The sequence below is a fragment of the Taudactylus pleione genome, unplaced genomic scaffold (assembly GCF_031769625.1).
Source record: "Taudactylus pleione unplaced genomic scaffold, aTauple2 ptg000015l, whole genome shotgun sequence".
NCBI lineage: Eukaryota > Metazoa > Chordata > Amphibia > Anura > Myobatrachidae > Taudactylus > Taudactylus pleione.
In genome coordinates this window covers 13,034,692-13,048,466 of record NW_028284417.1, presented here as the reverse complement: position 1 = coordinate 13,048,466, position 13,775 = coordinate 13,034,692, and the positions used below count along the sequence as shown (strand labels likewise).

General features: G+C 43.1%; 1 protein-coding gene across 1 annotated transcript in view; it reads right to left on the bottom strand.

Annotated features, from left to right (window-relative positions):
* The window catches only part of BCKDHB (branched chain keto acid dehydrogenase E1 subunit beta), a 252,167-nt gene that overhangs the window by 103,311 nt on the left and 135,081 nt on the right, over positions 1-13,775 (bottom strand). Inside the window, exon 8 of the mRNA XM_088470538.1 lies at positions 3,793-3,903. Within this exon, the coding sequence (XP_088326664.1) occupies positions 3,793-3,903 (111 nt within the window). The remainder of the gene's footprint in view (positions 1-3,792; positions 3,904-13,775) is intronic.

The window sequence follows — 13,775 nt, the reverse complement described above, 5'->3', positions numbered from 1 at the left end:
GGGGATTAGTGTTCCATGATACCCATAAGATTGCAGAAGCTTTTTGCTCATATTATTCGGCGTTGTATAATTTACCTGCCTCCTCAGCCTTTCCTGATGTTCTTGGGAAACAACAGGCCATTGAGGCCTATCTTACTAGAATTGGATTCCCCAGGGTGGACGACCTTGCCAGTGAGGACTTGGAGAGACCTTTCACTCTGAGTTATTGGAAGCTATTAAATCCACCCCTTCCGGGAAAAGTCCTGGCCCTGACGGATTCTCTATAAATTACTATAAAGCTTTTAAGAACAAACTGGCTCCCCCATTGTTGGAGGCTTTTAATTCGGTTTCCGATAAGACCCCCTTTTCAGGCCAATCCCTAGAATCCCATATAACGGTCATCCCTAAGGAAGGCAAGGACCCCTCCCCTCTGTCCCAGTTACCGTCCAATCTCCCTTCTTAACATAGACATTAAACTATATGCGAAACTCCTAGCAAACAGATTAAAGCATTTCCTACCTTCTCTGATTCATAATGATCAGGTGGGGTTTGTCCCAGGCCGGGAAGCTAGGGACAATACCTCCAAAATTATAGCCCTTATTCATTATATCTCCTCTACTGATACCCCAGCTATTCTACTGTCTACTGATTCCGAAAAGGCATTTGATAGGATAGATTGGAGTTTTATGTCTGGAATACTGAGACACTTGGGACTAGGCCCTATTTGCCTTCAACGCGTCCTTGCTCTTTATCGTTCTCCCACTGCCCGCATTAGGGTTAACGGCTCCCTTTCTGACTCTTTCTCCATTAATAATGGAACTAGACAGGGCTGTCCCTTATCCCCCCTGATTTTTGTTGTTTGTATGGAGGCTCTGGCAAGGTCGATCAGGCTGAATCCGAACGTTTCTGGCTTTAGGTTACATAGCGATGAATATAAATTAGCTTTATTTGCCGATGATTTATTGGCCAAAATTACACATCCTGTTATTTCTCTACCGAATTTGATGGAGGAATTTAGGATATTTGGAGATCTCTCCAACTTTAAAATCAACTACTCTAAATCGGTGGCCTTAAATATTACGGCATCTCCACAGATGGTTTCATGCCTTAAATCAGCGTTCCCTTTCAACTGGCACCCTTCCCAACTTGCATATCTAGGAGTTAATCTTACTAGGGATGTCTCCCGCCTATTTGAGGCCAATTTCACTCCCCTCCTGAACAAGATACGTTCGGATTTGAGATTATGGAAATCAGGACCCTTCTCATGGTTTGGGAGGCTGGGCATTCTCAAAATGAATTCTCTCCCCAAGATCCTTTACTTGTTACAAACCCTCCCAATTCAACTACCTCCAAGATGTTTTCTGGAAGTCCAGGCCCTCATTAGAGAATTTGTCTGGGGAGGTGGCAGACCACGTTTGAAAGTAGATATCATGTTCCGAGGGGGTTTACGCCTCCCAAATATTAAAGGTTACTACCAGGCCTGCATTTTACACAGAATTTTGTCCTGGAACAGACCAGAAACCTCGAAACAATTGGTGCAAATTGAGAATAAGATGCTGAAGATCCCCTTATCAATAGCCCCATGGCTCCCTGTCCTCCCCAAAATCTCTCATCCTACCATTGGCCCTACCTTAAGCTCTTGGAAAACATTACAAAAGTCCCCCTCGATATCTTCATCCCACTCCTCCCTCACCTCATTTCTTTTTAACGAACAATTCCTCCCAGGTATGGATGTTAAGATTTTTCACCCCTGGTTAGCGGTAGGACTTTTTAGGTTCGGACAGCTGGTGGGTGGCAGTAACTTTGTGCCCTTTGATGAGGTGTGTGGGAAATGGAATTTACCCTCTCGGGAATACTGGCACTACCTCCAGTTATGTCATTTTCTACAATCTCTTGGCCCCCCTAAGACCCTCTGCTTCCCTTGTACGCCATTTGAGCAATTATGTATTAGCCCTGTCCCTCCGACTCACACTATCTCGCTGATTTATGATTTCCTTTCGGCAGACGCTAGCCTCTCTCTCCCCAATTTTACCAAGGTCTGGGAACTGGAGCTTGGAGTCGGCCTAACTGACGATGAGTGGGAGAAAATATTTCAGTTGGCTCACGCTTGCTCTCCTAGTGTTGGCGTTAGGGAGACTCAATATAGATTGTTATCACGTTGGTATAGATGTCCAGATACTCTCTCCAAGATGGGGATTGGGGTCCCGAATATTTGTTGGCGCTGCTCTGGGGCTCCAGGTAATCCACTCCATATCTGGTAGCAGTGTCCTATCCTTCAGCCTTTTTGGAATGAAGACCTCAACCTTTCTGCAAAAATTTTAGACGAACCGGTCCCTACAGATCCAACGTTTTGGTTGTTTCACCTATCATCTGGGCCCCTCTCAAAGTACAAGAAAACTTTATTATGCCATTTGAACAACGCTGCTAAAGCAGTTATTCCGGTGAAATGGCGCTCCTCCTCTCCTCCAACAGTTATGGAATGGTTCACTAGGCTGGATCTATATATGGACATGGATGATATACTGTCCTCTGCTGATGGTGATTATGAGTCCTTCAGAGATACTTGGTGTCGCTGAATAGATTTCAAGGATTCGGTGTTCTTCAAAAATATCTTATCTGCTTCCCGCCCTTCAATTTCCTAGATCAGTCCCAAATAATGATAAAATCTACGCCCCTGTATTTGGTTCAGAAAGTAATTAACGGCTAGATTTAATTTTTTTTTTTCTTTTTCATTATATTTCTCTCAACCCCTTTTTAGTAAGTACTGATAAACTCGAGATTATATTATGTGATCTGAGGTGACTGCTATTTTTCTTCCCAATTTATTATATCTATCCCCTTCCCTTCCTTCCTCCCCCCTCACCTTGTTGTCTAGTTATGTCTTTGGCTGTTTGTGTTGTGTCTTTTTTGTGTTTACATTCTTTTTATTTTTTATTCTTTTCTATATAAATGGGTCTTCTGTTGTGATATTTTATGTTATCACTGACAATTTTTGTGATTGAGTTTTAATATTTTCCAGTGTCTGACTTTTTCTATATTTTCTTTTCTGGCAACGACCCGGATATTGTCTATAAGTATTTGTATTGTTATTCTACTGATTTTTCTACAATAAAATACAATTTGCACTAAAAAAAATGGAAAAATGGGGGTGTCCTAAAACTTTACACTAGTAGTGAATACTTAATAGACCAATATATAAATTATAAAAATATCATATTCCATATACAATATGACAAAAAAATCCTCTGTATGCAAATCCTATCAAAATTAATTCCAAGGAAACTAAACTGTATAGAACAACCACATATCCAAATTCAGAATCCATTAAAGGATTTTTAGGCAGACTTGTCACAACGGAGTGCAGCACCTCAAAAGTGCCGAAAGATACAACCCCCCTTCCCCCACCCGAGTTGTGCCAATTTAAGGGCGTGACTGCGTGTGTCACCAACAGCAGAGCAGCATTGCTAGAAAAATCATAGAAACATCAGTCACCCTCCACACCAATACCATATGTTAGTAGTAGTACTTGGTGTCCAACTGTACCGAACTACAAAGCGTACCAATGTGACGGAGCACCACATGAATTAGTGCAGTCTAAAACTTATCAAGAGACAGCTGGAATCATCAAGGTGTTTAATAAAGCAGGATCATACACTCACATCTTCGCAATGCATACAAAACGAGGAGACCTTTCCCAATTTGAATTGACATGGGAGGTGCTATTCTCAATATTTTAATGTGGTACTATTAAATCCTTGCTATTCATTTCCAAGTACTTTTATACCAATTTTCAGATGAGATCATAAAGCTTACCTTGCAGACTGTTTCAATATCCCATGGCAAAATAGTTCTCAAGTCGATTACTTCACAGGACAAGCCAAGTTTTTCTTGGGCAATAGATGCAACTTCACGAATTACATGGACCTAAAAGAAAGTTATGCACAATGTCAGCAAAAATCAAGCAAATGTTTAGGAATAAATTGTTGCCAAATGCTAAAATCTCCTGAAAGCAAAACAGAGGTAAATACAATCCAAAAAATAAAAAATAAAACAAGTATCCAAATTTTTCCTTTCCCTATTTTTGTCTTGAGGCCCACAACTTTGATTTAGCAATGTTTTCAAAAATCTTGGCCAAAGCTGAAATTACTGACTGCATAACCATTCTAAATGTGGAAAAGTGTCAAGACCTTTCCTTGTAGAAAATATTCTTACATAAAATTATTTTACTGTTCTGGATGATACACTTTTAAACCATAACAAAAAAATGATCCATTCTTAAAGCGTATTCACCAACAGAACAGACAAAAATAATTCTGATGATTTTAAATAAAACATCCGTAGTTCCAAACTTTTTATTATGACAAATAAAATAAACAAATACAATTTATTTTTACAAATTGCAAAAAGGAATGGACCTCAATTTATTTTGTCCAAGACACTCAGGTCTTTAAAAAACACTTTGGTGGTGGAAAGCGGAGAGCATCAGCTGGAACTAGAGAACACCTATAGCCAGGTAAGTGATTACTGATACAGGGGTCTTCGATTATATAGGTAAACTACATAGGGGGAAATGCAATTAGCCCAGATAATTTTTCAGGCACAAAAAAAAGGGACTAGTTCCCATTTTGTAGGTTCGGGCAATTCAATTAGAGCCCATTTTTCACACCCAAAGAGTCTGTTTACGGGCGAATACACATATAATCCGTGATAAGTTCACGGACCCACAGTATTTGTTTTCGTGGGTGGCTTCCCAAAAACAGGCTAATTATCAGGGATTTTTTTTTCTGAGCCTGCTGAGATCCCGAAAAAAATCATCAATAAGTGCTGCAAGTGGCCGCACTTCAGTGCTAACTAGATAGCCCCAGGGGGATCAGTTAGCACATGGCAATTCCTCCCATAAACTTTAACCACTTACCTGATGTGATTGCAACCTCAGCCAGCAATTTAAGACTGGGGTATACTGGGGGGGTAATGCCACCAGGGTATCAATTACCCCTGTGGAATCTATTTGCCACTAGAGAGTGAGGGTAATATTACAATGGGATCCAATTGACACTGGGGGGTGCTAGACAACCCTAACGGTATTGTTTTCCATTAAAATATTTAAATTACTTTTTTTTTCAATTCTAAATATATATTTTTTTTTTAATTATCATTTAATACAGAGTAACAGATCATTTAATGCCGACAGTATCTTCTTTCATCACCAGATGGAAACTTTATATATCCAATATGCTTGGGTACTGTATTTTTTTAAATTCAGGACAGATATGTCCACACACAAGCACACATACAGACACATTTCTTTTTTAGTTTAAGAATTTTATTTAACCAGCAGTACAAGCTCCAGCATGAAACAATACAAAAAAAAAAAAAAAACAGTCAGACATCTAAGTAAAGGAGAATAAGTGTAAAAAAAAAAAACTGTTGAAGATTGAATAATATAAGAGAAACAGATTATTCCAATTTCAAGCCAACCTAAGCATTATAATGTTGTACAATATTTTTAGTACAGTTACATGAAAGGAGTGGCTATCTGTAAGGTGGGCGGTTACGAACAGAGGAGGGGTGGGGGAAAGGGTTACAACATAGAGGTGGGAAGAACAGATGAGAATTGAATATTTATTAGAAGGTGGATTAGACATAAAAAACTTAAGTCCAAGGATCCCACGTTTTAGTAAAAGCTAGACATGTATTGTGGATAACGCTTATCATAAATTAAATTTTGTTAACATGCCAGATCCTGGGGATTTACCTTATAGTCCTAGAGTGAACCATTGTCTTGAATAGTCACAAGGAGTGGGGGAAGAGGGGAATTGGCCTGGTCTGCTATAGTCAGAAGAACGTCATAGAGGGCAATCTTATGAGCATAAGCATGAGAGACCCCGTGGATGTCTGAGTTGGCTTAAATTTTGATAGCCAAGGGATCTATTATTAGAACGAAGATAAGAAGAGAGGAGACATCCCTGCCTAGTTCCATTGGAAAAATTGAATGACAAGGAGAGCATCCCACTGTCCTACAGCATTGCTGGGATTGTGGATATAGAGCTTTAATCCCTTCAAAAAATGTACCATTGAAGCACTTGAAACATAAAGGGACAGGAAACATGGTCAAACGCCTTTTTGGTGTTGAGTTGAAGGAGTTGGAAGGAGGCATGGAGTCAAGTAAGTCAAGTACACATTGTCTGGTATGGACAGTGGTGTGGTTACGCAAATTGTACAGGTCCCGGTAAAAAATCTTTCAATTTGTTGGCAACGTCGAGATGGTCATAAATAGAAGGCATGCTGGCAGGAGTTATTTTGATGATAAACCTAGTGGAAAGTTTTTTGGTTAGTTTGGCTGCCAAAAAAAAAAAAGTCTACCTTATCATAGAATCACTGTTGGAGTTTTTGACGTGTACGAACTGCTCTGCAGGATAAAATGGTATTTTACTGACCTTTTAGGGAATCAATGCAAATCTGTAGTTCAAAGCAGGGGAATAGCTGATGTTAGGCAGTTAGGGGCCAATACAGAAATGACCTGTTGTACTCATCTTTATGGGCTGAAACTTTAATAATAAGTGTGCCTCTGATAGAGTTATAAGCATCCCAGATAACAGGTGAGAGAACGTTTGAGTTAAGTGCAAAATAGTCAGTGAGTGCTGTCTTGATCTCAGTGAGAGTAGGTGGATTTAAAAGGATAGAGTTGTCTGACCGCGATTTACAATTGGGAGGTGTGAGCTTGAAAAATTCAAGATATAAAAGTATACTCCTACATGGTCCATCCAAGAAAAAAGGATAAATATCCACCTCTAAAACCGTATGAGAAATTGAGAGACAAAAAGCAGGTCTATTCTAGAGTATAATTGGTGAGGTCCGGAGAAGTGGGGATAGTCCCTTGCAATGAAATGTCTCAGATGACAAGAGTCGAGCAATGCTGTTTTACATAAGCAGCCAGTATGATAGAGTCCTCGGAGAGGGAGGACTGTGATGCAGGAGGAGATAAATTGAATTTGTCTAAGATTGGATCTATAACTGTATTTAAGTTGCTCCCCAAAATTGGGTGACCCTGTATCTCTCACCCATATGTCTAAAGAACCAGAAGAGAAAAAGCCATACCTTAATTAGGAGCATAGACTGTAGCCAAGGTACAAGTTTCTGAATTTAATAAGGTAATGACCTTCAAGGTCTTGAACAACTTTGGAAAGAATAAAATATATTTCACTATGTATGAGTAAAGTGGATTTTGCAAGCTGCAGAGGAAAAGAATGTTTGAGAGAATTGTTTAAAAAGGAGTTTGGAGTTATTACGTAACATTCCCTGACATCAATGAGCAACATAGGGAAGAGTTAAGTCCATTTACATTAAGTCACAAAACTTTCAGAACCATATCCATAATAAATGAGAAAAGTCGTACCAAAAATGTCACGCTCCAGACTATTAAAACCATTTTCTTACCGCTCTGGTGCCTGTCCAGGATAGAACAGAGATCCGCTCACGCTGCATATCGCTCCAGGCTGGTGATGAGGTCTGTCTGTGCTGCTCCTGCCCCTTCCGCTCAGTGTCATGTTACTGAGCATGGAGATGGCTCCCCACAGCCTCTTGCTCACATTGTGTCTTCCCAGCATGATAGCACACAGACTGCACAACAGCGTTCCCTCCTTAACAGTATGGGCAGCTTTGCAATTGCAACCCTTGCAGATATGGTAATGCAGCAGGAAGCATCACGCCTCCTGAGCATTACTTATCCAAGCTGCAATGTCCAACGCAGCATGAGATAATCTGCATAACATCGAAGGGCTGCGGAGACCCATGGGGTCCCAAAGTCAGCCTCCGCAGTTTAGAGGAAGAGGCCAGTAAATCTCCATCAGCAGATGGAGATCCTGGCCTCTTCCCTCCCCTGCAACGGCTGCGTCACGCCTCCGTTTTGGGAAACGGAAGTCATCGCCGCCTCCTCCTCTTCCACACACAGCAGCAGACTGGCAGACTGTCCATTACTGCCAGTCTGCTGCCAGTCTGCGAGTGAGTTAGCAGGACCCATTGTGCACACTCGCAGAATGGGTCTTGTGCTTGCACAGATTCCCAATCATCAGGAATCTGCGTTCAGAAGTGCACTAGCGTGTCTCGGAAAGCGTGATCAATATTTTATTTAGAGTGGAAATACTGGAGACGGACTATGATGTCCATGGGGTTTTGGTCGGGAGGAGTCTTAGCTCTGTGTGCCAAAAATAGTACACAGTCTTCAGCCAAGAGATACAGAACCAGACACCAGATGGATAAAGACATCTTTCAAAAAGGCTGGGAGGGAGGTGGCAGAGACAATCTCAGGAATATGATGGAGATAAAGGTTATGTCTTGACCTGTTCTCAAGGTCGTCTTCTTTGTCTCTCAGCTTGTGATCTGGGACCTGAAGAGTGCAAGTTCCTTGTCCATCGCATTCTGAGAGTTAATCTGTTTTAGTCTACAAAGAATCTGTATGAGCTTCTAGTAAAGTGATGTCGGATCTAAATCTTCCACTACATTCTTTCACTTTTGCTGGAATGGGAACATAATGCCGTCTACCAAATTATCCAAAACTGCTTAAATAGCCAGATCAATCTCTGGATTGGTGGGGGGGGGGGGGGCTGAGGTAGAAAAGTAATTGAGATTGTGGGGTTGTGCAGCAGATTTGGACTTCCCTTCAAAGCAGTTGGATGTAGCACCTTGGACCAACTTCTTAGGCTTTTGAGACATGCCATATATTTAAAGTAGGGATGTGCAGGCTCGGATAGGTTCGAGTTTGCACGTTGAGTTCGGATTTTTCCCTCCAAAAAAACCGAACTCAGAAAGAGGCAAAACGTCATCTTGCATGGACGATCATCATCATTCCTGGACGAGTTAAATCAAAGTAACCGTCAAGAGGAATGTGGGGGCCCCTCAATGTCCTTGCAACATTCCCAGATGAATCTGAAAGTGGGGGTATGTGGGAAGCCAAAATACTGTTGTTAAGGCTGGTACCAGTGGATGTGGAAGCCAGGAGCCTACAGATGTTATGAGAATGGTGCATCACAACCAGAAAAATATGCAGGTCGGAAGCCTACCAGTGTCAGGTGTTGTAAGAAGTAGTAGGAGGCCCCGTGCCAGGGGAGAGTTGAAGTACCGGAGGTAGAAGCCGACCAGCCAAGGGCAGTGCTGTAGTCGGCCGAGCCTGCGAAGCCAGCTGGCATGCACGGTGATCGGCTATAGAGATAGGAGCAGCTGGCGATACCAGCACAAGCACATCAAAGGAGAATCCAGACTACAGTCATAACAGGATTGCCCAGATGGCCCAACAGATACAGTGTATTGGAATGATCCAAAAGCCCAGATGACTGCTGAACAGGAGGTCAACACCATCAGGAGCCAAAGGAGGGTGAGTCAGAGTGCGGATCTTAACATGAAGACAGGGATGGACGCAGATAAAATCAGGTGACAAGTGGAGCTCATCAGCTGCACATCCACAATGTTAGGCGCACACAATATTTTTTATTTCTCTTGTGCCACAACAGATATATATATATATATATATATATATATAGGCAAATAAAATACAGGATTACATTGGTATACTGTACAGTGAACAGACAAGAAACAAATTAACATATAATTTTGACCCACAAAATACAAAATTACCTAATAAAACAAGTTCCTGCTGGCAAGATTTTATACTCTAAAGGGAAAATACAATTTTTACTCACCATAAAATCTCTTCCTTATAGTCCATTCTGCGGGATGCCATTACATTTGGGTTATGCATAGTGAGGTGTGGAGTTGGACACTAAGTAATTGAAACTGGCTCCCACCCCCTATATAACCCCTCCCCTTCCACCATAAGCTTGGTCTGTTTAAAAAAGCTGGCAAATGACCCACGGAGAAACCAACAGGTATATAATATGAAACCAAACAAGGGAGGGATTGCAGCATCCCCCAAATGAGATTTTACAGTGAGTAAAAAATGTATTTTCTTTTTCATCCATTTGGGGGATGCCATTACATCTGGGATATACCAAAGCAAGCCAATTAAGGAGGGAGGAGCGTCTGAACCGGTCGCTCTTAGAATTATACACGCTCCAAAAGTATGGAAGCAGTAAATATTTTGTGAAAAGCGAGAACGGATGACCAGGTGGCTGCCCTGCACAACTGTTTGACAGAAGCTCCATGCCGAAAGCGTCAACAGCGAGAGTCGAGTGGGCCCAAATAAAAGCAAAAACTGAACATTCAAGAACAAATATGCCGTACAAATAGTAAATCAAACCCATCTAGCGATGGAACCTTTTGAGGCTGGCTAGTCTCGTTCTGGGGCATCAACACCAATGAAGAATCCGTATGCATCAAAGATGAGGTAAGGTCCAAATAAATGAGCACAGCACAAACAACCTAAAAAAATCCAGGGATGAACCTTCAGAAGAAACCGAATTCTGCTTGAACATTGGAAGAACAATCACCTGATTAATATGGAAGCAGAGATCACTTTTCGGGAGAATGGAAGGTTTTGTATGTAGGGGGCCCCGGTCCGAATGAAATATGATAAGTGGAGGCTTACAGGAGAGAGCAGCTAAAACAGATATTTTTCTGGCCGAGGCAAATGGCCAAAAGAACCAACTTCCAGAGTGGGGTAGCGCAACTCTACAGACTGAAGTGGCTCAAAGGAGTCCTCTGTAATGCTTCCAATATTACATTTAAGTCCCAAGGAAGGACCGGCAGAACATAAGGTGGTTGTATATGAATAACACACCGGAATGAAGTTTGGACTTCTGGAATGTTAGCCAATAAGGAAGAGGATAGATACTCATGCCCTTATATTAAGGCTGCAACTAAAAAAAACGGAGTTCTCCATAGAGAATTCCGGAGGGGGGGGCATGGTGTTTAAGGGGCTACACCTCAAAAGCTATTAGAGGTATGAATCTGAAATTTGGTATGGCCGGGTAGAACTGTCACTGGGTGTGCATGCAAAATTTCAGGGCAAAAACATAAAAAGTGAGGATTTGGGAGTAATCTAAAGCTCCAACTGTCACTTTTTTCTGACATTCTCAATTAGGACCACTTTTCTGCTGTAGTCTATGGGGGTTTTTTGGGAAGGCAAAACTCAGGGTAGGGGTGGAATTTAGACTTGGGGTTTGTTTTATTAGGTAGCTTTTGTGCCAGGGTACGCGTTTTTGGGGTTCAGGTAAATTAGAAAGTTAGAGTTTTTAAACTATTACCTCAAGAATGCGCCATTGTAGAGATAGGACTTTTCAACTTGTTGCGCAGCCGCAGTAGGAGCCTCCAGCAGGTGCAATAACTGTGGCTTCACTTGGGTGCACAAAGATGGCCGTCGTTTGCGGGCTTTAGCCGGGCCCCCCAGCAGAAGCATCACCCCTGACCACTAGTCAGCCCAGGCTGGGGATCCCTGGGGAGTTGGGGACTCCCCCAATAAAGGGATCCCCCTCCTCAGGGCAACCCAGGCCCAGGCTGATAGCCCGGGGCTATCCCCAGCACCCCTGGGCGGTGGGTGCTGGGTTGATTATGTAAAGTGTGGTGGATATGAAAATATAAATATTGGCTTTTGTTGTGGAACTACAGTTCCCAGCAAGCCTCCCCCGCATGCTGGTACTTTGAGAACCACAAGTATCAGCATGCGGGGAATTACGGGCTTGCTGGTACTTTTAGTTCCACAGCAAAAGCAATATTAAAAAACACACACTGTAGAAAAGAATAATTTTATTAAAACATACATGCACACACACATGCACACACCATCTCACACACTCACCTAGTATCCCTGAAGCCATTCTGTACTCTTCTCCAGTAGATAACGCAATGGGGAGTACCTGTAATAAAAATTCCATACTCACCTCCTCCTATGCGTTGTTCAGGTCCTCTTCACACAATCCAGGGTCTTGGCAAAAATAAAAAAAAGAGAGATATCCGGACGCTCACCTACTACCCGAATGACAGCTCCGCCCGGGATTTCAGCATAGAAATCCCGGTGCGGAGCGCTCATTGGCAGATAGAGGCGAGCCTTCCGCCTCTCAGCCAATGAGCTGTTCTCACCATTGACTTCAATGGTGAGAACAGAGCGTGCCCTTTTCAAAAATGGCGCCTCAGCGCTATTTTCGAAATTCAAAGATGGCTGCCATGAGCCAATCACGGCTTGCAACATCACCCCGCCTCCTCGCATGGCTTAAATACTGCCAGTGCGAGTTGAAGTTAACTCAGTCGGTGGCGGGGAGGCGGCAGAGAAGAGCTGCCGAAGACAGAAGATGCCGCGGAAGCCCTGGATAGGCGACGGCCAGGAAAAAAAAGAGCTTAAAGGCCGTCATCCCCCAGGTGAAGACGCCATAGAGGTCCTGGGGGAACGGCAGCCATGTAAAAGAGCTTAAGGCTGCCGCCCCCCAGGTGAAGGTCCCGCTAAATAAAATCGTTTTTTAAAAACGGTGTCTGTTTTATCTTAATATTTCTTTTGCAGGAGTACTATAGGTACCAGCAGGCCCTTAGTGCCCTGCCTGCTGGTACTTGTGGTACTCCAAGTGCCAGTATGCATTGGATGCCTGCTGGGACCTGTAGTACTACTGCAAAAGACAATATTTATATATTCATACACAACACAAATCCATCCAGCACCCACCGCCCAGGGGTGCTGGGGATAGCCCCGGGCTATCAGCCTGGGGTGCCCTGGAGAGGGGGGACACCTTTAATGGGGGTCCCCAACTCCCCTGTGTTCCCCGGCCTGGGCTGACTAGCAGTCAGTGGTGATGCTTCGGCTGGGGGATCCAGTGAAAGGGCTCCCCTGGCTGTGGCATCACCTCCCTGCTAGAAATGGTCCAGTGCTGGTTCTGTGAAATACAGGGGGGCCCTATGAATTTTTTTCCCCCTGTATTTCCAGAACCAGGACAAACTGAGCCCAGTGCTGGTTGAGCTAAATACGGGGGACCCCTACGTCATTTGTCTCCCGTATTTTGGCAACCAGGACTGGTTCTCAAAAGCCTGGTGCTGGTTGTGCTTCGTATGGTGGACCCCTACGTCATTTGTCCCCTGTATGTAGCACAATCAGTACTTGGGCTCGAAACCCCGGTGCTGGTTGTCTTCTAGGGGGCAGGGCTACACTTTTTTTTTTTTTTTACACATTCAATTTTTAACAGAATCGTAGATGGATCTCACTGCTGCATTCGTGCATCTGTGACTTATTGATTTAATTTTCTCAGGTGCATACGCACTACCAGTGAGCCCTCTGTCGCTCACTGATGCCCCCTTTACACTGCACTGCTGCTGCCGCACACGCCTACAGCCATCTCGCACTCTGCACCTCCCAAACCAACCTCCTGTGTGCTGTCCCCTCTTCCACCTGTGTTAGTGTACCATTTAGTTGCCCTTCTCCCCTGCAGGTGGCATGGTTTGCTCATCCAAACCCTGATCGTTAATACATTTTAAAAAAGCTATGAAATTCCATAGACAAAAAACCTTACGGTTTCACATGTCCCGTTAAGGCTGCTTAAACATGATCTGAAAATTCACAAAACCTATTGATTTTCTGCCACTCAAACTCCAAAAAGCAATGAAATTACGATCATTAAGGCTGACGCCTTAATGGACGTGTTCCTTGCGCAATACAGATAGGGTATGCCATCACAGCCTGTGGTTAACTGCAGATTCAGCATTCTCACAGAATGAGATTGCTGTCACTCACAGAATGGTGGAGCTGCTAATTCACAGAATTGTGTGCTCATTGGAATACACACATACAGTCTATGCAACTGAGGTTTGAGCAGTTATGTGGCTCCCACATCCCATTCAGTGCCCACAATCTACCAATTTGATCT